At 43.3% G+C, this 22,980-nt stretch overlaps 1 protein-coding gene across 1 annotated transcript in view; it reads left to right on the plus strand.

Annotated features, from left to right (window-relative positions):
* Positions 1 to 11,815: 11,815 nt before the first annotated feature.
* The window catches only part of LOC103606480 (uncharacterized protein FLJ43738), a gene marked incomplete at its 3' end in the record, with an annotated part of 33,733 nt that continues 22,568 nt past the window's right edge, over positions 11,816 to 22,980 (plus strand). Inside the window, 2 exon segments of the mRNA XM_008591070.1 lie at positions 11,816 to 11,961; positions 12,160 to 12,251. Of these exon segments, the coding sequence (XP_008589292.1) occupies positions 11,816 to 11,961; positions 12,160 to 12,251 (238 nt within the window).

Genomic DNA, 22,980 nt, shown 5'->3' on the forward strand with positions numbered 1-22,980 from the left:
CATTTTTATTCCCACTAGTAGTGCATTTCATGTGTTTCATCTGTTTCTTGGTGTCTGAAGTGACACAGAGGTTCTCAGTCCTGGACTCCTGCTCTTCCCACCCCCACTTTCTCCACCCCAGTTCATGGTGCCCTCAGCCTTCCCCAGCAACACCCTGCCGCCTCCGTGTCATCTCTCACTTTTACCTCCACATCCACTGGTCAGGCTGTCCTGGCTGTGCCTTCAAACATATCTGGACCTGATTCCTGCTCCCTGCTCCACCATCACCACCCTGGACCAAGCCCCCCGCATCTGTCACCTGTATTACCTGCAGCACCCTCCCCACAAGAACGGCCCTTGAACTCCTGTGGCCTGTTCTCAACAGCCAGAGGATCCTGTTAAAACTTAAGGCAGACCATGCCCCTCCTCTGCTCAGGACCCACCAATTATTCCCCTCTCACAGGAACTAAGGGCACAGTCCTCACTGTGGCCCCAAGGCCCACCATGGTCAGCACCAACAGTCCCCTCATAATCTCTGCGACTTCCCTGACTACTGCTCCCTTCCTCCCCAACCTCTTTGCTGGCCCCAGATATTTACATCCCCACCCCACTCCCTACCTCTTGCAAGTCCTGCTCCCATTTCATTTCCATGGTGACCTCCAGCACTCAGCACCTCGAATAGACGACCTCCTGCCTGCTGTGTGTTGTCCATCTCCTTCAATTAAACTGTCAGCCCATGAGGGTAGGGATATTGGCTGTTTTGTTCACTGGCAGCAGTAACTGGCACACTGAAGGAAGATCTCCGGTCCAATCTCCACTGCTGCCTATGGGTGCCATTGCAATGGCGGGAGTGGCAGGTTGCCTTCCACGTGCTTTCTTTGCCTATAACTGGCACACTGAAGGAAGATCTCCGGTCCAATCTCCACTGCTGTCTATGGGTGCCATTGCAATGGCGGGAGTGGCAGGTTGCCTTCCACGTGCTTTCTTTGCCTATAAACGATATGTATCTTTTTTGGTATGTATTTTTTAAAAGCACCCATCACACCACATTTATTTGTGGGCCTCTCCCGATGTCCGAGCTTGACAGGGCCAGGGAGCTGGTGCCCCCCAGTGCCCAGCATGGAGCCCAGCACAAAGCTGGCACTGATAGTTTTGGTTCATATGAAGGTGCCTTTGTAGAAGTGAACTCACTGCATCTAAATGGCAAACTACCTCCAGGAAGCATCTGTGGAATTTGAGTAGTGTTGGAGTCTCTGAGGTTCCAAATGTTGGGGGGTGATCGTACCCCCAGCTGGCCTGTAGAAGTTTCTGGGCCAGGAGCCCCACGGCCTGGGGACTTGATGAATGCACTTATAAGAGGGCTCTGGACGTCTGAGTCCTGTCTCTGCAGATGAATCGAATTTTATTTCATGTTAGTGCTGAGAGCTGGTAGCCTAGGCAAGAGGGTGACACTCACCCCACCCTGTCATTGCAGCTGGTAACAGCATTTGGTGAAGGAATCCTTTGAACAGTAACTTCCCTGGGCTAGTCACTATGAAAAGAAAGCTTTGAAATCTCTCGCTGTGGGGCCGTTGCCCAGCCTCCGCTCCCCTGCAGCTCGGGGCGGTGAGGGTGAATAATGGTGGCTGTCAGGCCTGTCTGTCTGCCAGGCGATGTTACCAGGCATCTCTGAAATAATTTCAGTTAGACCCACAAGGTTTTTGTTTAAGGTTCAAAGTGAGCAAACTCTGAGGTCTCCTTGCATTCTTTTGTAGGAGCTGGGGGGATGGGCGTGTGTCTGTGTGGTGGAGAGTCAAGGCCCCAGCAAAGAAATTATTTTCTGCAGTCAGTTCACTATTGTTTGGGCCATTTAAAATAGTATGTTGGTCAAAGTGTCTTTAAAAAGCCCGGATAAATGCTAAATAGTAAAAATCATCCACCATCCTGCCACCAAGAGGGGACCACAGTACATTTCTGATGTATTTATTTCCAGGCTTCTCCATGCACTTGGGAATGAAAGAACTTTCTGGGGTGATAGAAATACTCTACATTATCACTGGGTTGGTGGTTCCATGACTGTATATATCTGTCAAAATGCTTAAAACGGGGGAGGGGTCAAGATGGTGGAATAGTCGGTTCCTGGTGTCGCTATCTCCCACAGAGTGACCAATTTGCAGCTTTTAAGGGATAGCAACAGAGGACCCGAAATCTGTGCTGGAACGGACAGGAGCCACCCGCCACGGGACTCCAGTTCACGTTGCTCCCCATTTTGTAGAGAGACTTTAGAGCTTTTGGGCCCACATATCCTGAGCTGCCAGCCAGAGAAGGCAGGTGGGGCTGGGGCAGGACTAACAGCGCAGGCTGTCCCGTCTCAGGGAGCGATCTGAGAGGCACGGGTTCCCAAGCCCCGAGCCAGACAAGCTGGTGAAGGCTGATGGGGTGGGGCTCTCGGCCCAGGCTGTCCCATCTCCATGAATGACCTGAGAGGCTCCAGGTTCTCAAGCCCCAAGCCAGACAAGCCGGTGAATGCAGGTGGGGCGGGACTTCTGGTCCAGGCTAGTTTCTGCTGTCCAGAAGCAGCAGACCCTTCAGGGTCCAGGCCAGACATCAGGGTGAAACGAGTGAACTGTGATACCCTGCAGCCACAATGACAAAACACCAAAGGAAAGAAACCAGAAGTACGAAAAATCAAGAAAGTACATCACCACCAAAGGAAATTAATAACTTACTAGTGCTAGATCCTATAGAACAGGAAGTCTTTGAAATGACAGACAAGGAATTTAGAGTAACTAGTCTAAGGAAACTAAATGAGATACAACAAAATTCTGTGAAACAACACAATGAAATGAGAAAAAACAAACAGAATCTGAAAGAAGAAATGTACAAAGAAATCAATGCCTTGAAAAAGAATGTAGCTGAGCTGTGGAGCTGAAGGATTCATTCAATGAAATAAAAAATACAACAGAAAGTTTAACTAGCAGACTTGAACAAGCAGAAGAGAGAATTTCTGAACTCGAAGACAGGCTGTTTGAATTATCACAGGCAGACCAGAAAAAAGAAAAAAGAATCAAAAAAATTGAAGAAAATTTGAGAGACAATTGACAACCTTAAGCACTCAAATATCTGAATCATGGGTATTCCAGAAGGGGAGGAAAAAGGAATTGGCATTGAAAACATACTCAATGAGATAACAGCAGAAAACTTCCCAGGTACAGGGAAAGTCACAGATCCCCAGATTCAGGAAGCCCAAAGATCACCAAACACATTCAACCCAAAAAGGTCCTCTCCAAGACATGTGATAATCAAACTGACAGAAATCAAAGACAAAGAAAGAATCTTAAAAGCTGCAAGAGAGAAGCAGCAAGTCACTTACAAGGGAGCCCAATCAGAATGGCATCATACTTTTCATCAGAAACTCTAAAAGCCAGAAAAGAATGGGATGATATATTCAAAACACTAAAGGACAAAAATTTCCAGCCAAGAATACTTTACCCTCCAAGGCTATCCTTCCGAAATGAAGGACAAATAATATATTTCTCAGACAAACAAAAACTGTGGGAGTTCACTACCACACAACCAGCCCTACAAGAAATTCTCAAGGAAGTATTGGGTGTAATACCACAAAAACAACCATCACTACCAGGAATACACAAGAAAGAACAATAACTACCAGCAAAAGAAAAATACTAACAAAAGAGAAAAAAAGCAGTTTATCACCCCAAGAATCCAACAAATACAGAAGACAAACAGAAAATTTGAAAGAAAGGAACAAAAGATACTTAAGACATCTAAACAAAAATCAGTATAATGCTAGGACCGGCCCATGGCTCACTTGGGAGAGTGCGGTGCTGATAACACCAAGGCCATGGGTTCGGATCCTATATAGGGATGGCCGGTTGGCTCACTGGCTGAGCGTGGTGCTGACAACACCAAGTCAAGGGTTGAGATCCCCTTACCAGTCATCTTTAAAAAAAAAATAATAATAATAATAATGCTAGGAGTAAATCAACACCTTTCAATAATAACTCTGAATGTAAATGACTAAATTCCCCATTCAAAAGACACAGACTGACTGGCTGGATTAAAAAGATGGACCCAACAATATGCTGTCTCCAAGAGACTCATTTGACCTGTAAAGATAATAATAATAATAATGCTAGGAGTAAATCAACACCTTTCAATAATAACTCTGAATGTAAATGACTAAATTCCGCATTCAAAAGACACAGACTGACTGGCTGGATTAAAAAGATGGACCCAACAATATGCTGTCTCCAAGAGACTCATTTGACCTGTAAAGACACACATAGACTAATAGTGAAAGGATGGAAAAAGATATATCATGCAAGTAGAAATGAAAAACGACCTGGAGTAGCTATTCTTATATTAGATAAAATATACTTTAAAGCAAAAACCATTAAAAGAGATAAAGATGGCCAATATATAATGATAAAAGGATTGATCCATCAAGAAGACATAACAATCATAAATATATATGCACCTAATATTGGAGCAGCCAGATTTACAAAGCAAACACTATTAGATCTAAGGAAAGAAATAGACACTAACACCATAATAGTGGGGGACTTGAACACCCCACTCTCATCATTGCTAGATCATCTAGGCAAAAAATCAACAGAGAAACACAAGATCTAAACAATACTTTAGACCAATTGGATTTGGCAGATATCTACAGAACATTCCACCCAACAACCTCAGAATATTCATTCTTCTCATCAGCACATGGACCATCCTCCAGGATAGACCACATGTTAGGTCACAAAGCAAGTCTTAACAAATTCAAAAAAATAGGAATTGTTCCATGTATTTTTTATGATCACAATGGGTCAAACTTAGAAATCAATAATAAACAAAACTCTGAAAACTATACAAACTCATGGAAATTAAACAACATTGGATGGTTTCACTGCAGAATTCTACCACGTCTTCAAAGAGGAACAGATACCAATTCTCTACAAATTGTTCCAAAAGATTGAAACAGAGGCCATTCCCCCAAACTCATTCTATGAGGCAAATATCACCCTGATACCAAAACCAGACAAAAATGCATCAAAAATAAAAAACTACAGGCCAATATCTTAGATGAATATTGATGCAAAAATCCTCAATAAAATACTAGCTAACAGCAACACATACAGAAAATTATGCACTGTGATCAACTGGGATCCATCACAGGGATGCAAGGTTTGTTCAACATACGCAAATCAATAAATGTGATACACCACGTTAATAAAAGCAAAGACAAAAACCACATGATCATCTCTGTTGACGCTGAAAAAGCATTCGACAAAATTCAACATCCTTTCATGATAAAGACTCTCTACAAGTTAGGCATAGACAGAAAGTATCTCAACATAATTAAAGCCATATATGATAAGCCCACTGCCAATATCGTCCTGAACGGGGAAAAGCTGAAAGCTTTTCCTTTAAGAATAGGAACTAGACAAGGATGCCCACTCTCACCACTCCTATTCAATACAGTGTTGGAAGTACTAGGCAGAGCAATCAGAAAAGAGAAGGAAATAAAGGGCATCCAGATGGGAAAGGATGAAGTCAAGCTGTCCCTTTTTGCAGATGATATGATACTATATATTGAACAGCCTAAAGCTTCTATTAACAAAAACTCCTAGAGTTGATAAACAATTTCAGCAAAGTTGCAGGGTACAAAATCAACGCACAAAAATCAGTAGCATTTCTATACTCCATCACTGAACATGCAGAAAAAGAAATCAAGAAAGCTAGCCCATTTACAATAGCCACCAAAAAAATAAAATATTTAGGAATAAAGCTGTCCAACGATGTGAAAAATCTCTACAAAGAGAACTACAAACCACTGTTGAGAGAAATTAAAAGAGGACACAAGAATATGGAAAGATATCCCATGCTCTTGAATTGGAAGAGTTAACATTGTGAAAATGTCCATATTACCCAAAGTGATCTACAAATTCATTGCAATCCCCATCAAAATTCCAATGACATTTTTCTCTGAGATGGAAAAAGCAATCCAGACATTTATATGGAACAACAAAAGACCATGCATTGCCAAAGCAATCCTGAGCAAAATAAATAAATAAAGCTGGTGGCATAACACTACCTCACTTTAAACTATATATACCAAAATCAACTCGAAATGGATTAAAGAAGTAAATATTCACCCTGAAACAATAAAACTCCTTAAAGAAAACATAGGGGAAACAGTCCAGGAAATAGGAGTGGGTACAGAATTCATGAATGGGACCCCAAAAGCACAGGCAACTAAAGGTAAAATAAACAAATGGGATAATATCAAGCTAAAAAGCTTCTGCACAGCAAAAGAAACAGAGTAAAATAACAACCAACAAAGTGGGAGAAAATATTTGCTAAATATACATCTGACATAGGGCTAATATCCAGAATATACAAGGAACTGAAACAACTTTACAACAAAAAACAAATAACCCAATTAAAGAATGGGCAAAGGAGCTGAACAGACATTTCTCAAAGGAAGATATACAAATGGCCAACAGACACATGAAAAAGTGCTCAATATCACTCAGCATCCGGGAAATGCAAATCAAAACCACACTGAGATACCATCTCACTCTAGTTAGGATGGCTAATATCCAAAAGACTGAGAATGATAAGTGCTGACGAGGTTGTGGAGAAAAAGGAACTCTTACCCACTGTTGGAGGGCTGCAAAATGGTGCAGCCTTTATGAAAAATGATATGAAGTTTCCTCAAACAATTACAGATAGATCTACCATATGACCCAGCAATCCCACTGCTGGGAATATACCCAGAAGAATGGAAATCATCATGCCGAAGGCATACCTGTACTCCAGTGTTTATTGCAGCTCTATATACAATAACCAAGAGCTGGAACCAGCCGAAAGGTCCATCATCTGATGAGTGGATAAGGAAACTGTGGTATATCTACACAATGGAATACTACTCTGCTATAGAAAAGAATGAAATACTACCATTTGCAGCAACATAGATGGACTTAGAGAAAATTATCTTAAGTGAAACAAGTCAGGCACAGAAAGAGAAATACCACATGTTCTCACTTATCTGCAGGAGCTAAAAATTAATAAATAATAAACACACAAACAAATAAAGGGTGAAGGGAAGAAGACAGAATAACCACAAATATTCCTTGAGCTAGTTAAGCCAAGTGCACAGATACGATGTGGGCGTGGGGGGGAGGGGAGGAGGTGGAGAGGAACAGGTAAAGGGGCATGAAAATCAAGTACAATGTATTTTGAGAAGTATAATTAAATTTAATTTAATTTAAAAATAAATTTAATTTAATTTTTAAAAAATGCTTTAAAAGGGTGAATTTTACAGTATATACATTGTACTTCATTAAATCCGACTTAAAAAAACAGAGGAAACGCGCCACTGGGACCCTTCTCTGCATGTGCGCAGTGACTCATGGACAGCTTTGCCATCGTTCACGTTTTCTAACGTGCACTGCTCCTGAGGCCACCCACGCCCTCCACACGCTGGACTGTGGTGCTTAGTCATCCCCCATAGACGCACATTGGGGTGGTTTTCAGCTTTTCTCCATTAAAACAATACTGTAAACAGTGTGCTCTATATTCTGAGTGATTTATTGCCGGGTTGAGGAGAATGAACATTTTATAAGCTCTTGATGTTGTCCAAATACCCCATAGACGCACATTGGGGTGGTTTTCAGCTTTTCTCCATTAAAACAATACTGTAAACAGTGTGCTCTATATTCTTAGTGATTTATTGCCGGGTTGAGGAGAATGAACATTTTATAAGCTCTTGATGTTGTCCAAATATCTTTCAGAAAGTTGTGTCATTTTGTGACCAGAAGTGTCTGGGAATGTCCTTGAGCCATTATTTTCAGTGTCATGAAGCTTTTGAAATTTTAGGAGTTGTGGTTAATGGATTTGCTCAGTGTTCAGACACCAAGTTTTACTTTTTTCTATTAAAAATGGGCCTGCTATTAAGCAAAGATTTCTTAGATAAAATATCAAATGGATGGCCCAAAAAAGAAAAAGATAAATTGGACCTTATCAAAATTCAAAACTTTTGCACTTCAAAAGACACTATTAAGAAAATGAGAAAACAAACAGGAGACTGGGAGAAAATATTTGCAAAACATATGCTTGATAAAGGACTTGTATTCAGAATCAACCATGATGTCTTACAACTCAATACTAAGACAAACAATTCAATCAAAAAGCAAGTGAAAGACAGAACAATCATTTCACCAAAGAAGTTTATGGATGGCCAACAAGCACATGAAAAGATTTCAAAATCATTGGTCATTAGGGAAAAACAAACTAAAACCACAGTGAGATACTGTACCACTCCCATGAGAATGGCTGTAATAAATAAGACACAGTGAATCTCATCAAGGATGTGGAGAAACAGGAGCCTTCACATGTTGCTATGGCAACGTAAAATGGTGCAGCCGCTTTGGAAAACAGTTTGGCAGTTTCTCAAACAGTTAATCCTAAAACTACCACATGACCTAGCAATTCCACTCTTAGGTATCTGCCCGGGATAAATGAAAACACATGTCCACACAAAGGTTTGCATGTGAATATTTATAGCAGCATTTCTTATAAATGTCTAAAAGTCCATTAAGTGATGAATGGATAGACAAATTGGGTATAACCATACAATGAAATATTATTCAGCCATAAAAAGGAATGAAGCACTGACACAAACTACGACATGAATGAACCTCAAAATACATAATTGCTGAGTGAAAGAAGCAAGTCACAAAGCCAGACCACATGTTGCATGACTCCATGGCTAGTTTTTAGAGACAGAAAGTAGATTAGTGGTTGCCTGGGGCTGGAATGGAAACAGAAATTAATTGTAAATGTGCATGAAGGATCTCGTTAGGGGGATGAAAATGTTCTAAAACTAATCTGTGGTGATGCTCGCACCACTCAATAAAGTTACTAAAAATCACTGAATTCTACACTTGAAATGGATGGATTTTATGAAATAAAACATATCTCATAAAAGCTGTTAAAAATGGAGGAGGGAGGGCAGCACTGCCTTGGCTAGACTAAGGTGTCAAGAAGAAGGAGGATGTAGCTGTTTCCTGACATGCTTCCAATGCCGAGTCCTGGGATACCTTCAGGAAGCCCTGCGTGCCTGGGAAGCGCTGGGGCTCCCCCTCCCGGGAAGAAGGGGGAAGAAAGAGCAATTGCTCAGTGGTTTCAAACTCCCCCCAACCCCAGGTGCTGCCCCTTTCAATGTGACTTTGCCCTTCTTGCCATCCAGAGGTGAAGACTCATTCTTCATCACCTTGAATCTGGGCTGGCCATGTGACTTGCTTTGGTCAGTGAGTGCTGCTAAAGTGACGTTGTGCCAATTCCAAGCCCAGCTCTCCAGTGACCTGGCCACACTCCTTTGCCCTCTTGGAACTCTGCTCTGACGAAGCCGGTCCAGCCACAGGAAGATGAGGCACCATGTGGAGGAGACTGAGGCCACCGCCATATAAGGAAGCTGGTCTACCATCGGGGGTGGGGACCCGTGGAGGGGAACTGAGGTGCCCCAGCCTAGAGCCAACATCAGCTCCCAGACATGTGAGTGAGGCCTTCTTGAAGCATCTGGCCATTTCATCCCCCCATGTGAGTACAGCCCAGTGAGTGCACCCAGGTGAGACCCGTGAAGAACCACCTAGCTAATGCAGAATGTGAGAAATAACCAGTGGTGGCTGTCTCAGGTCCCCAGGTTGGGGACGGTTTGTCATGCAGCAATAGACAACTGCAGAGGAAGCCCCTCCCTTTCTCCTGACCTTGCCAGTCCTGAAGCCATCTTTGCTGAGGTGAGGTCATGGACCCACCACTCACTCATGCCTGAGAACTGGGCAGCACGTCTCCATCCACCCCATGGTGCCCTGGCTGCTGACCTGGACACCCTCTCTCTCAGGGCAGTGATTCTGTATTTTGGCAATGCAACAGCATTTTAGAGGTGGTGGGAATGAAAAAAAAAAAGGGGGTCTGTTCCAGTTGTTTATTGTTGTGCAACAAATCACCCCAAAACTTAGTGGCTTAAGAGAATAATAATTTGCTTATAAATCTGCAACTTGGGGAAGAATTGGTGGAGACAGCATGTTTTTGCTCTGCACCGTGTCAGCCAGGCTGGTTCAAAGGCTGGGGGCTGGAATTGTTTCGCCTTCATTAAAGAATGGGAGGTGGGAGCTGATGGAGGTGTAGGGAGGAGCCAGCGACCCCTCTCCACCATGCCATAAGTAAGGGTCAGGCGCATAATAGGTGCTGACTTAAAGTGGAAATTCCTTGAAGATTGAATGAATGAATGAAGGCAGGCAATTGGTTTCATAATTTGGATACACCTAGTTGACAGACTCCTCTGTGGTGGTGGCTGAGGCGAGAAGCCCCGCCCCCAGAGGGACCCCGTCACCGCCCGTCTCCTAGCAACCAGCAAATAAAGCTGCGTGGACAGGTGCGGGGCTGTCTGCACGTGCGGGGCTGTCTGCGCGCTGGAGCTTCCTCCCCGAGGCGGCTGTGGAGCAGGGACGGGAGCTGACATTGCCGTTTGAGCCCTGGCTGCCGCCTGCGCATCGGCTCTCAGGTACCACCGTCTCCTTGGGGGGACCCCGACCCCCACCTCAGTGCCCCAGCCCTGCATCCTTTCCTGTCTCACCTCCAGTATAGTCTCCCTTCTCTGCGTTAGCCTGGAGTTCCGCCTCCACGGACCCTGCGCTTGTCCCCGGAGCCCAGCACCCCATGCCAGTTCATGTCTTGCGTCGGGGGTCTCACCCTCCTTGACCTCGTCAGGCTCTTGCATATGCTGTCCCCAGGCCTGGTTTGCCTTTCCCCAAATGGCAAACGCATATGTGCTTTGGTGCAGCCTCACCAACACCATCGCCACCTGCCTGAGCGCCCCCCGGGGGATTCTCTGCCCCGCTCACCCGCTGTTGGTCAGGGACCTGACTCCTGATCTGTGAAAAGAGGAGCAGCTGGACTCCAGCTGGAGAAAGTGGGCTGCTCGTTATAATGAGGATGGTCAGCCACCATGCCTTGGGTTGAATGTCCTCCCAAAACTTAGTCCTTACTGTGACAGTGTAAAGAGGGTGGGAAATCCTTTTACAGTAATTGAAAAGTGGGGTCTTAAAGAGGTGATTAGATTGTAGGACCATGCAATAGTGAATGGATTAATAATGGTGATCAGGGGTGTGGTTCTGAGGGCTTTAAAAGGGGAGCGTGAAGAGTCTCTGTTCTCTCTGCTCTGCCATTTTCTTCCATGTGATACCCTGGGTCACCGTCACCACCACCAAGATCCTCACCAGATGTATTCCCTGGGCTTTGGACTTCCCAGCCTCCAAAACTGCAAGTGATAAATTTTGTTTTGTTTTCTTTTCTTTTCTGACGGGTAAGGGGATCACAACCCTCGGCCTGGTGTGGTCTGCACCACCTTCAGCCAGTGAGTGCACCAGCCATCCCTATATAGGATCCGAACCCACGGCCTCGGCGCTACCAGTGCCACCCTCTCCAGAATGAGCCACGGGGCCAGCCCTGAACTTTGTTTTCTTTATGAATTACCCAGTTCAAAGTATTTTGTTGTAAGCAACAGAAATGGATTAATACACACCGTCTCTGCGGTTCCTTCGTCATTCATCTTCTACCTCTATTGAATACCTACTGTGTGCCACACAGTGATTGAGGCCTTGGCTTTTCAGCCAGGAACAGGACAAGGGAAGGGAGTGAGGAGAAGGGGGGTCTTCCTGGAGGATGCATGGCTTAACCCCTTGGACCAGAGGGTGGTGACAGCTTCTATTTTCTTGCAGCCAGGAGTGCTGGCTGCAGCACAGCATGTTGCTGACCGTGTGGGAGTGGGAGGATGAGGACAGGGAGAGAGAGCATAGAGCCCATCTCCTCCATCATCAGCTTTAACCGGTCCCTGAGTGACTGTGATGTGGAGGAATACCTGAAGGTCAAGGCCAAGGCCCAGGAGTCTAACTCTGACCACCAGCACAACACCGTCGGGTCCTCAGACAATCCTGCCAGTTCCTTCAAATCTGATGCACTATAGCTCATCCCCTGGAAATTCGCCATCTTGCTGGCCTTTTCTGTGAACATGGGTAGGTGCTAAAGCAATATTCCAGTACCCTCTGCACAAAGCAGGTACACCAATGACCTTCTCCCAGGAGTTTAGGGCACGTATGCTCCACATTCTTCCTCCAGACCCCCAGCAAAGAGAGTGGCCGATGCCAGCCAGGAGCAGAGGTCAGAAAAAGAAACAGCAATTTTAGGGGGCCCAACTGTGGGCCAGGCATGTAAGTGGTCACATGGGCTTTCACATTCTTAATCCTCTCAAGAACCCTAAGAAGCAGGTGATGTTCTGTCTGGTTTTTACAGATGAAAACCACAGAGAGGTTAAGGCATTGATTTCCATAAGCTGGTTGTGCATCACCTAGTACCTTGCTTAAAATACATTTTTTCAGATCTATTGAATCAAAATCTCTTAATGTAAAGGTGTATCGATTAGCTATCTCCACAAAAATGCTATGTTACAAACCTGACAATCCTCCAAGCTCAGTGACTGCAAACAGGGATCAGTTGTTCTCTGGGATGTGCAGGTTGCTGATTAAGGATGGGCTCTGTGACAGTGACTCTTCTCTACCTCATGTGTCTTTCGTCCTCCTCCCTGGCAAGTGGGCTTACCCAGTGCTATGGATTGAATGTCCCCCCAGAACTCACTGAAGGTGAGTTGTAACAGTGTTGAGAGGGTGGGAAATCAGATTATGGCAGTGATGGAAGGTGGGGCCTTTAAGAGGTGATTGGATAGTGAGGACTGTGCCCGTGTGAATGGATTAATCTATTCATGGAGTAATGGGCTGATGGTTTAAATGGGTTGTCATGGGTGTAGACTGGTGGCTTTATAAGGAGAGCACATGAAAGAGCTCCCTTGCCGTCCTCATCATGTGATTCCCTGCATCACCACAGGACCCTGTAGAGAGTTCCCACCCAGAAGAAGGCCCTCGACAGATGTGCCCCTGGACTGTGGACTTCCCAGACTCCAAACTGCAACAAATGAATTTCATTCCTTGATGAATTACCCAGTTTCAGGTATTCCGTTATAAGCAACAGAAAAGGGACTAATGCACACAGACACCTTCTTACTTGGAAAAGCATATATACACAGAGGGCACGTGTGGTCCCACAAACACTCTGCAGGTCTCTGGGCACCTCCTACCTACTAACACTTAATTGGCCAAAGCAAGTATAAGCAACAGAAAAGGGACTAATGCACACAGACACCCTCTTACTTGGAAAAGCATATACACACAGAGGGCACGTGTGGTCCCGCAAACACTCTGCAGGTCTCTGGGCACCTCCTACCTACTAACACTTAATTGGCCAAAGCAAGTCATGTGGTTCAACCCCAACATGAAGAGCAAAGTACTTCACCACTTGATAGGCTAGATTTTTTTTTTTTGTCTACATACTTGAACTTGAACTATCCCACCATGATGATTGATTTCAGTTTCTCATTGTATTCTGTCCATTGTTGCTTCAGATATTTTCATGGACCCAAACTTTTAACATCAGTGTGACAAAGGAATTATTAAAGAAAATAAATGTTCGCAAAATAACCTTGATGCTCTGGAACATTAAGGACAAATTTCCAAAAAAAAGTCAGTTATTATCAATTAAAGACCACTGGTTACTCGGATGATGTAGGATCTTCTGCAAAGTCAGGTATTCTGATTTTAATTGAAATGTTTCTGGAGGCTTGTGGCTTCTCAGTAGTTTTCCCTGACAGAGCAAAAGCCCACGTCCCCTCATTACCTTGACCTGATTTTCACAGTGCACACATCGGTTTCTGTGTGAGTGGCATGTCATCCTTCCAGAAGGTGCTTGGGGTTGTAGGAGGTGCTACCGGTGGAGCTATGGCCAGAAGTGGGTAGTGCCTGTGTGCCTTCACTGCCTTTCAGGACCTTCTGTCCCAGGGCAGCTCTGATGGGGACACCCACCACCAGCTTGTCTCCCTGGACTAGCATTGTGTGTTCACTGAAAAAAAAGAAAAAGAGAGGATACCAAGAAACAAAAGAGAAAACTTAAAAATCCTACCACCGCGAGACAATCATGCTAACACTTTCACACAGACCCTTCTAGATTCTCACTTGTAGAAATACTGCATCAATGCAGAAAGTCTTTTGAACTCCCCTCTGAAGGAGAGAGCCGGAAGGGATGGAAAGACCCAGGCTTTGAAGTCAGATAAATTCAATCCCGTCTCCATCTTGTACTAGCTGATGACCTTGGGCATGTTCCTGAACATCCGCTCCTCATCTGTGAGAAAGGGAAAATAAATAGTACTTACTCCACTGGCATAAAGAGGCACGGTAGTAGGAGTGGTTCCCCCAGGTGCAAGCAATACGGAAGGTGCGCATTGCCTACAGAGAATTTAAACACAATGAAATTCTGCCAATTAAACTATGACATGGCATTAATTATAAGATGTATCCCAATGTTTAGAGATGTTCAAAAATAAAAACAATGTGCATGTCAGAATCAATGAAGTATGGTACTGTTGTTGGCTTCCAGACAAGTACAATTATCGCCATTTTACTGTGAGCAAAGTGACACTGTCATTTGCTTCAGGCGAGTGGCAGTGCCATAATCAGAACCCAGCTTCATGCGACTGGAAACCTTGGCTTTCTCTGGTTTTCCAGCCTGCCTTCTCGAGGAGCCTTTCTGATCCTGGAAGGGAGTTCTAGGCCCTGCAGGGAGAGCCCGCGGGCCTCTTGCTGTGAGTGTTCATGAAGTCTTGGCACCTGCTCTTCCTTGAACCCTGTCCCAAGCCTGGCATCACCGCCTCTTATTTTACATGTTTTTCCCCCCTAAAAAAACAGTGTATGTTCCCTTTGTAAAACAATTTAGAAATAGACTAGGAAAAAGGAGAAAATATTGAAATCGCATGATGCCTGTCCATCGCTAGTCATTGTTAACATTTTTCCTGGAGACTAGTGTACATGTTGTCTTAAGTCCTGCCTTTTGTCACTTAAAATGCTTGATGCTTGATGAAAACTCCTGTTTCCTGGGAGGGCAGAAACACAACAGGAGGCCTGTTTCATGTCACAGAGGGGATAGTAAATCTGTTTGGCTTCACGGGAGGTCCCATGCTGGAATTCGTCAGCTTTCAGCCTGCTGGTCTTGAGTGGAACATCCCAATCTGAGTTAGCATTTCTCTTCTCTTCAGTGGGCTCGTCCTCTGAGTTTCTCAGAACTGGACAAAGATGGCATTGGTCTTGAAGCTCCAAGTCCTGTTTGACTCCTGTGCTCTCAATTCTCGCCCCTGACATCTCCTTGCTGTTCCCACCTGTTCTCCTTGGAGCTCTCTGCCCTTCAGCCACTATCTCCCTCTGGACTCTAGCTCTCTCTGCACCAGGTTTTTTCTCTCTCCTGCCACTGTTGACTGACCTTTCTATACCACCCTTTGACCATGATACTGTGTTGCTCTGCAGTGTTTCATGGCTGCCCAGTGTCTTAGGAAACCGAGTTCAGACTTCTGAGTCTGGCCTTGAAGGCTTTATATAATTTGCTCCCAAGGTTCCTTTCTCACTCCCACTGCCACCTTCACACTGTGGTCCACTTCCTGGTCCCTGCAGACACTAGGCTCTGCCTCATTATAGGGCCTGCCTTCAGGTGGCTGACGATACCTTAGGAGCTCTCAGGCTCATCTCTTTCTCCAAAAATGTTATCTATCCTTCAACACAGGATCAAAGCTCACCTCTTTTTTTTTTTTTTTTTTTTCGTGTCCGGCAACGGATCGCAACCCTCCGTGTTGCTCCCGCACCTCGCTCAGCCAGTGAGTGGGAACCGGTCTGTATGTGGGATCCGAACCCTCAGCAGGAGCGCCACCGCGCTTCCCAAGTGGCGCACTGCCAGTTTGTTGGTTCCTCGCCACCGGGGACCAACAACACAGGGCGGGAAGGGACCCCGGACCCAGTTTGTTGGTTCCTCGCCACCGGGGACCAACAACACAGGTCGGGAAGGGACCCCGGACCAGCGGGCGGTAACCTCTTGTGGGGCTGAGCGGGATGATGAGTGTCGCAGGCCCGATCCCCTCTGCGCTTCGGCCCCGGGGACAAAGAAAGAACACCGAGCCAGGAGAGCGGTCAAAGCCGGAACTCTGTTTATTACAGCAAGCAGGGGTTTTTATAAGGTACCAGGGGCGGGGGAGCTCTTATCCAATAGGGAGTTGACACACTGCTACCCGGGAGGAGGGGTGAGGACAGGGCAGGCGGGAAAAAAGTGCAGAGTATATAGGAGAAAGCAGGCATGCTGCAAAGGGTCTGGAATGTAAAGATATGATAATATCTTGAGGAGAGACAAAGACAGGACATTCAAAGTAAAGGTTGCCACCCAGAATGTTTATGGTTAAACAAGTTTCTAGAGAAGGATAAAAGGTCACTTGCAAATTAACTTGCATAGCCAGGAGCAATCAGTTTCTGGCATAAAGATTTCGAGGCAGTTATCATGTAAAGCACAGCCATCTGAGCAGATTGTCACGTAGGAGCGGTCTCACAAGAAGGGGTGTGGAGCTTCAGGCCCCCAACATATCCCCCTTTCTTTTCTTATATGAGAAATGGAAACATAGCCCAACATAATAAGAGCTGTGTCTGGCTTAGGTTGGGATGTTCAATTCTATAACAGCTTACCCGTCATTGGGAATAACTGTAGCTGGACAGATATCCCTGTCTTAGGTTTTTGGTAGCTGTCGTGTGTGTGCCCTGTATTGATGGAGGTGAAAGGCGTGGAGAGGTGGGCTCCCTAGCTGGGGACAGGAAGCTCTGGGTATAGTCCTGGCTTTGCCGAGAACCAGCTCTCTGTCCACAGGAAGGTTAAGTGTCGATTCCTCATCTGTAAATTGGGGGAAACTGTAATGCCTTCCTTAAAGTGAAATATGATTCAGTGGAACAACACATCAGGAGCTTTATGATCTTATTTAGAGGAAGCCATTGCCAGTTGAGGTCTGAGATCCTCAAAATAACTACAAACATGTGTAGTTATTCTTTTGAGGCTCCTGGTATTTGGAGGCAGCTTCCCAGGCAACAACTCAAGGAGGGCAGGAACCTTATCTGTCTTTCCATTGCCTTATCTCCATGCAAGGAAAGTGATTGTCACATAGTAGGTATTCAATACATATTTCTGATAGATTGACTCAATGATCCTTTCCTCTCCTACATTCTAGATGAAGTGAGATACTTGGTTTTAAATCAGAGAACATTATCTGAACAGGGCACTGAGAAAGTCGGTGTTGTCAGAGAGGAGTGGAACCAGGAATATCCACCAGGAAAACAAGAAAAAGCAGAAAAACCCTCAGAGGCTTTGCGAGGTGAGTGGAGAACCTTTGTGGAAAGCTGAAGGCAAGACTGTGGCAGGGAGAGCCGGTGACTGGTGCCGCCGGTGTGGTGCACATGCACTGGTGTCCCTCCCGTGTGTCAGCAGCTCCTGCCAGCTGGTTTGCCCTGCCAAGGCAACACTGCTCTCGCTGCATGGCTCACTTTTTTGTTGTGGATTTCTTTTCTTTCTTTAATTTTCATTTGTTTTGTAACTTATAGAAAACTTTTCTGACTCTAGAAGTTATATATGTGGTTTTTAGAAAATTCAGTGACTATAGAAAAGTAAAAAACAAGCAGGGAAAATAGTCTATAATTCCATCACCAGGAGCAATCAGTGTAATATTTTGGTTATCATATTATGGCAAATTCCATTGATTTTGTTCTAGAACTTTCTTTTTAACATAGATGAAGCTATCCTGGATATATTCTTCTGCATTCTGAGATTGTCAATATGTTATCCCATGCACTTTCCTATTTCCTTAAAGACTATACATAAACTTCGTTTGTAATGGCTACATAGTATTTCATCTGCCGGTAGGACTGTAGTTCGCTTAACCATTACCTATAGCTTGAAATTTGGGAATCTCAGGAGCATTTTCAGTATTCTCTAATGTAAACAGTGCTGAAATGGACAGTTTAACAGAAAATAGACTTTCTCCTGCTTTTTCTCTATGGGGCGTTATATAAAGAACTGGGGCCTCTTGCCTCCATTTGTCCAAATAAGCAGAATTGGTCAGTATATTCATTCATTCCTTCATTATTTACAAAGCCCTTTTACTGAATGCTTATCACATACCAGGCCTTCTGCCTGGACACTGGATTATAGAAACATGATAGGCGCCCTCTTAGTGAGCCAGCATGCAACAAGAAGCTTAGAGACATTTGCTAATATTATCAGGTTCTCAGCAAGCAGTGCCTGAAGCTTCTTCCAAGAACAGTCAGGAATATGAAAAGTTACTCAAACCAGATGATTCTTCCCTAACTGGGTAAGAATGGAAACATGTTATTTTGGATGGTGGGAGTGGAGCCCCTCTTGTGCTGGCCCTACCATAAATCATTATAGATATTTTAGTAATTCCAGTTAAGGTGGGGTTCATGCAACCCAGGAGAGATTAAAGGAACAGGGAAAGAGAAACTTGTGTTTATAAGCACATGTGTATCAGGCACTGTGCTTCCTGTTGCATTATCTTACCTCCTTTAATCCTCATAGTGATCACTCTGTGAGGTGGTATTACCATCTCCATCTTCTACACAAGATGATTGAGTAGTTAAGTGATTTGCACAAAGTCATAATATCAGAATTCTTGATTATGCCAGGATTCCAACCCACACCTTCTGATCACTGAGTCCACATCCTTTCCTGTCGTGAGTGTAGTTGCTCTTAGGGCCTCTGGTAGCGTGAGAATGGTCTGGAGAAGGAGTTTCCTTGGAGGCTGTGGGGAGCAGGGAGAGAATGCATGCCCCAATGGTGATTCTGGGGGATGAGATGGGGAGAACCAAGAAAGCATGACATTAAACAATCTTGATTTTTTAAAACTATTTTTGCATTGAATTTCTAGATTAATTTGGGAGAAATTGACATTTTTACATTGTCAAGTTATTCTATCAATGGTCATGGTGTATTCTTTCACTTAATTCAGACCCTCCTTTATATCCTTTAATAGAGTTAATTTTTTCTTCGTATAGATGTGTAGATAATTCCTGTAAGTGAATTCCTAGGTGTTTTATGGTTTTGATTGCTTATATAAAATATGTTATTTTCCATTATATTTTCAAGTGAGTTAGAACCTCTATGGTACAAATGTGGTCTGCAGACCAGTTGTGTCAGCATTCCCGGGGAGTGTGGTAGAAATGCAGGATTTCCGGCTTGCCCCAGGCTTACTGAACTGTAATCTGCATTTCATTGGTTAGAACCTCTATGGTACAAATGTGGTCTGCAGACCAGTTGTGTCAGCATTCCCGGGGAGCGTGGTAGAAATGCAGGATTTCCGGCTTGCCCCAGGCTTACTGAACTGTAATCTGCATTTCATCTAACGAGATCCCCAGGTGATTCATATGCATGTTGACATTTGAGAATCATTGGGTTAGAGGAATGCAATGAAATTGGCTCTCAGATCTGGCCCCTGACTTTATTCACTTTCATTAATTTTTCTCTTTGTGAATTTTCTAGATAGAGTATTTCAAGAGTACAAGCTATTTTCTTTGTCAGACGTAACCATGATGGAGATCAGGGAATTAATTGAGAGATCATCATTTGCAACTTAACAAACATATTAGACAAAGATCTCAAAGTTAGTTAGGATGGGATTTTGGAATTTTGTAATATAACTAGACTTAGAAGAATTATGAAATATTTCAAATTCAGGATACTTCAATAACATTCTTGATAGCTGACAATGTGTTACACACACACTCACACACACACACACACACACTCAGTAATAGACCTGGTTGAGGGTCTCACTCTTTTTTTAATTAATATATATATATTTTAGAACAGTTTTAGATTGACAGAAAAACTATGCAGATAGTACAAAGAGCTTCTGTATTCCTCCTCCCCAGCAGTTTCCACTATTACATGAATGTGATATATTTGTTACCATTAATGAACCAATATTGATATATTATTACTAAGTGAAGCCCATACTTTATTTAGATTTCCTTAGGGTTTTTAATTTTAATTTTTTACCATTTTTTATTGTGGTCAAATATATATCACATGAAGTATACCATTTTCACCATTTTTCAAGTATACAATTCAGTGATTTTAAGTACATTTGCAATGTCATATAACCATCACTACTGTCTACTTCCAGAACTTTTTTATCATCACAAACAGGAACTCTGTCCCCATTAAACAACTCCCTATTACCCACTCCAAGCAGGACGGTTGTATAATGATCAAAGTGGACTTGAATTAGTTGTTAATGTGTATTGCAGACTCAAGGGCAACCACTTAAAAGAACAAAAAAAGAAGTATAATTAATATGCTAAGAGAGGAGAAAAATGGAATCTTATAAAATGCTAAATTAAAATCATAGAAGGCAGAAAAAGAGTGAAATACAAAAAAGAAACAGACAACAAGGGCAATAAACAGAAAACAATAACAAATATGGGAGATGTTAACCCACCTATATCAATAATCCCCTTCAGCTTCAGTGATGAAAATACACCAATGAAAAGAGACTGTGAGGGTGGATAAAAAGCCAAGACCCAACCGTATGTTGTCTATAAAAAACCACTTTAAATATAAAGACACAGATAGATTAAAAGTACAGAGATGGTGAGAGAGATTACCATGCTGACACTAACCCAAAGAATGTTGGAGTAGCTATATTAATTTCAGACAGACTTCAGAGCAAGGAAGATTATCAGGAATAAAAACGGTCACTACCTAATGATAAAGGGATCAACTCTCCAGGAAGTCATAACCATCCCTAAAGTGTACGAGCCTAACAGGAGAGTAACAAAATACATGAGGCAAAAACCGATAGGACTGCAAGGAGAGACAGACAGATCTGCATTATATTTGGAGACCTCTATTGGTAATTGAGAGATCCAGCAGGCCAAAAATTAGTAAGGATACAGGTGAACTCAAGAGCACTATCAACCAACCGGATCTAATTGACCTCTGTAGAATACTTCATCCAACGGAATAAAAAGGGTCACTACCTAATGATAAAGAGGTCAACTCTCCAGGAAGTCATAACCATCCCTAAAGTGTATGCGCCTAACAGGAAAGTAACAAAATACATGAGGCAAAAACCGATAGGACTGCAAGGAGAGATAGACAGATCTGCATTATATTTGGAGACCTCTCTATTGGTAATTGACAGATCAAGCAGGCCAAAAATTAGTAAGGATACAGGTGAACTCAAGAGCACTATCAATCAACCGGATCTAATTGACCTCTGTAGAGTACTTCATCCAAGAACAGCAGAATAACATTCTTCTCAAGCTCCCCTGGAACATTTACCAAGACCACATTCTGTGTTATAAAACACACCTTAACGAATATAGAAGAAAAGAAATCATACAAAGCATGCTCTCAGACCACAATGGAATTAAACTAGAAATCAGTAGCAGAAAGATAGCTGGAAAGTCTCAAAATACTTGGAGAACATTGAAACAACACATTTCTGAATAATACATGGGTCAAAAAATAGTCTCAAGAGAAATTTTTAAATATTTTGAACATACAAAGAATTCTTAAAATTCAAAAATAAGAGGGCCGGCCCGTGGCTCACTCGGGAGAGTGTGGTGCTGATAACACCAAGGCCCCGGGTTCGGATCCCATATAGGGATGGTCGGTTCGCTCACTGGCTGAGCGTGGTGCTGACAACACCAAGTCAAGGGTTAAGATCCCCTTACTGGTCATCTTTAAAAAAAAAAAAAAAAAATTCAAAAATAAGAAAAGGAGCAGGCTGACTTAAAAATGAACAAAACACCCGAACACACACCTCACCAAAGAACATTTGACAGGTGACAGGTAAGCATATGAGAAGATGCTCAACATCATATATCATGTGTCATTAGGGAATTGCAAATTAAAATTGCATATTTGCACTAGGGAATCGAAAATTAAAGTAGAAAGATATAAAATTAAGAACAAAGAAAAAATAGAAAGACAGTGGTACCTATACCATTTATAGTGCTATAGGTACCACTATGCACCTATTAAAATGGCAAAAATCTAAAAACTCCAGCTGGCCAGTTAGCTCATTCGGTTAGAGCACAGCCTTATAAAACCAAGGTCATGGGTTTGGATCCCTGTACTGGCCAGCTGCAATGAAAAATAAGAAAAAAATAAGAAAAAACACTGACAACAGCAAATGTTGGTGCAGATGTGGAGCAACAGGAACTCTCATTCATTGCTGGTGGGAATGTAAAATGGTGCAGCCAATTTAAAGACAGTTTGGCATTTTCTTACAAAACTAAACATACTCTCACCATACAATCCAGCAATTGCACTCCTTGCTATTTACCCAAATGCATTGAAAACTTACGTTCACTCCAAAACTTCCACAGAGATGATTACAGAAGCTTTATTCATAATTGCCCAAACCTGAAAGCAGCCAAGATGTCCTTTAGCAGGTGAATAAATACATAAACTGTGATACATCCACATCCATGCAATGGAATATTATTCAGCACTAAAAAGAAATGAGCTGTTGATGGAATTTGGATGTGTTGTCACCTCCAAAACTCACATGGAAATTTGATCTCCAATGTGGCAGTGTTGGAAACTGATTGAATAATGGGGGTGGAGACATTTGGAATGTCTTCAAGACTTATGTGGTGGTGAGCAAAATGCTGATAGAAATGTGGACAGTAAAGGCCGTGTGGATGATGTGGTCTCAGATAGAAATGAGGAACTTATTGGGAATTGGACAAAAGATCACCCTTGCTACACCATAGCAAGGAACCTGGCTGCATTGTGTCCATGCCCTTGGACTTTGTGGAAGCTGGAACTTAAGAGTTGCAAACCAGAGCATTTGGCCAAAGAAATTTCTAAGCAGCAAAGCATTAAGGACGTTGCATGGCTACTTCTCAGAGCCTACTCTGAGTTATGGCAGCAAACTCATGATGTAAAGCCAGAATTTAAAAGGGAAGCAGAGCATAAAGATTCAGAAACTTTGCAGCCTGGCCATGCAGT

Source organism: Galeopterus variegatus, unplaced genomic scaffold (genome assembly GCF_000696425.1).
Source record: "Galeopterus variegatus unplaced genomic scaffold, G_variegatus-3.0.2 Scaffold6606, whole genome shotgun sequence".
NCBI classification, from domain to species: Eukaryota; Metazoa; Chordata; class Mammalia; order Dermoptera; family Cynocephalidae; genus Galeopterus; species Galeopterus variegatus.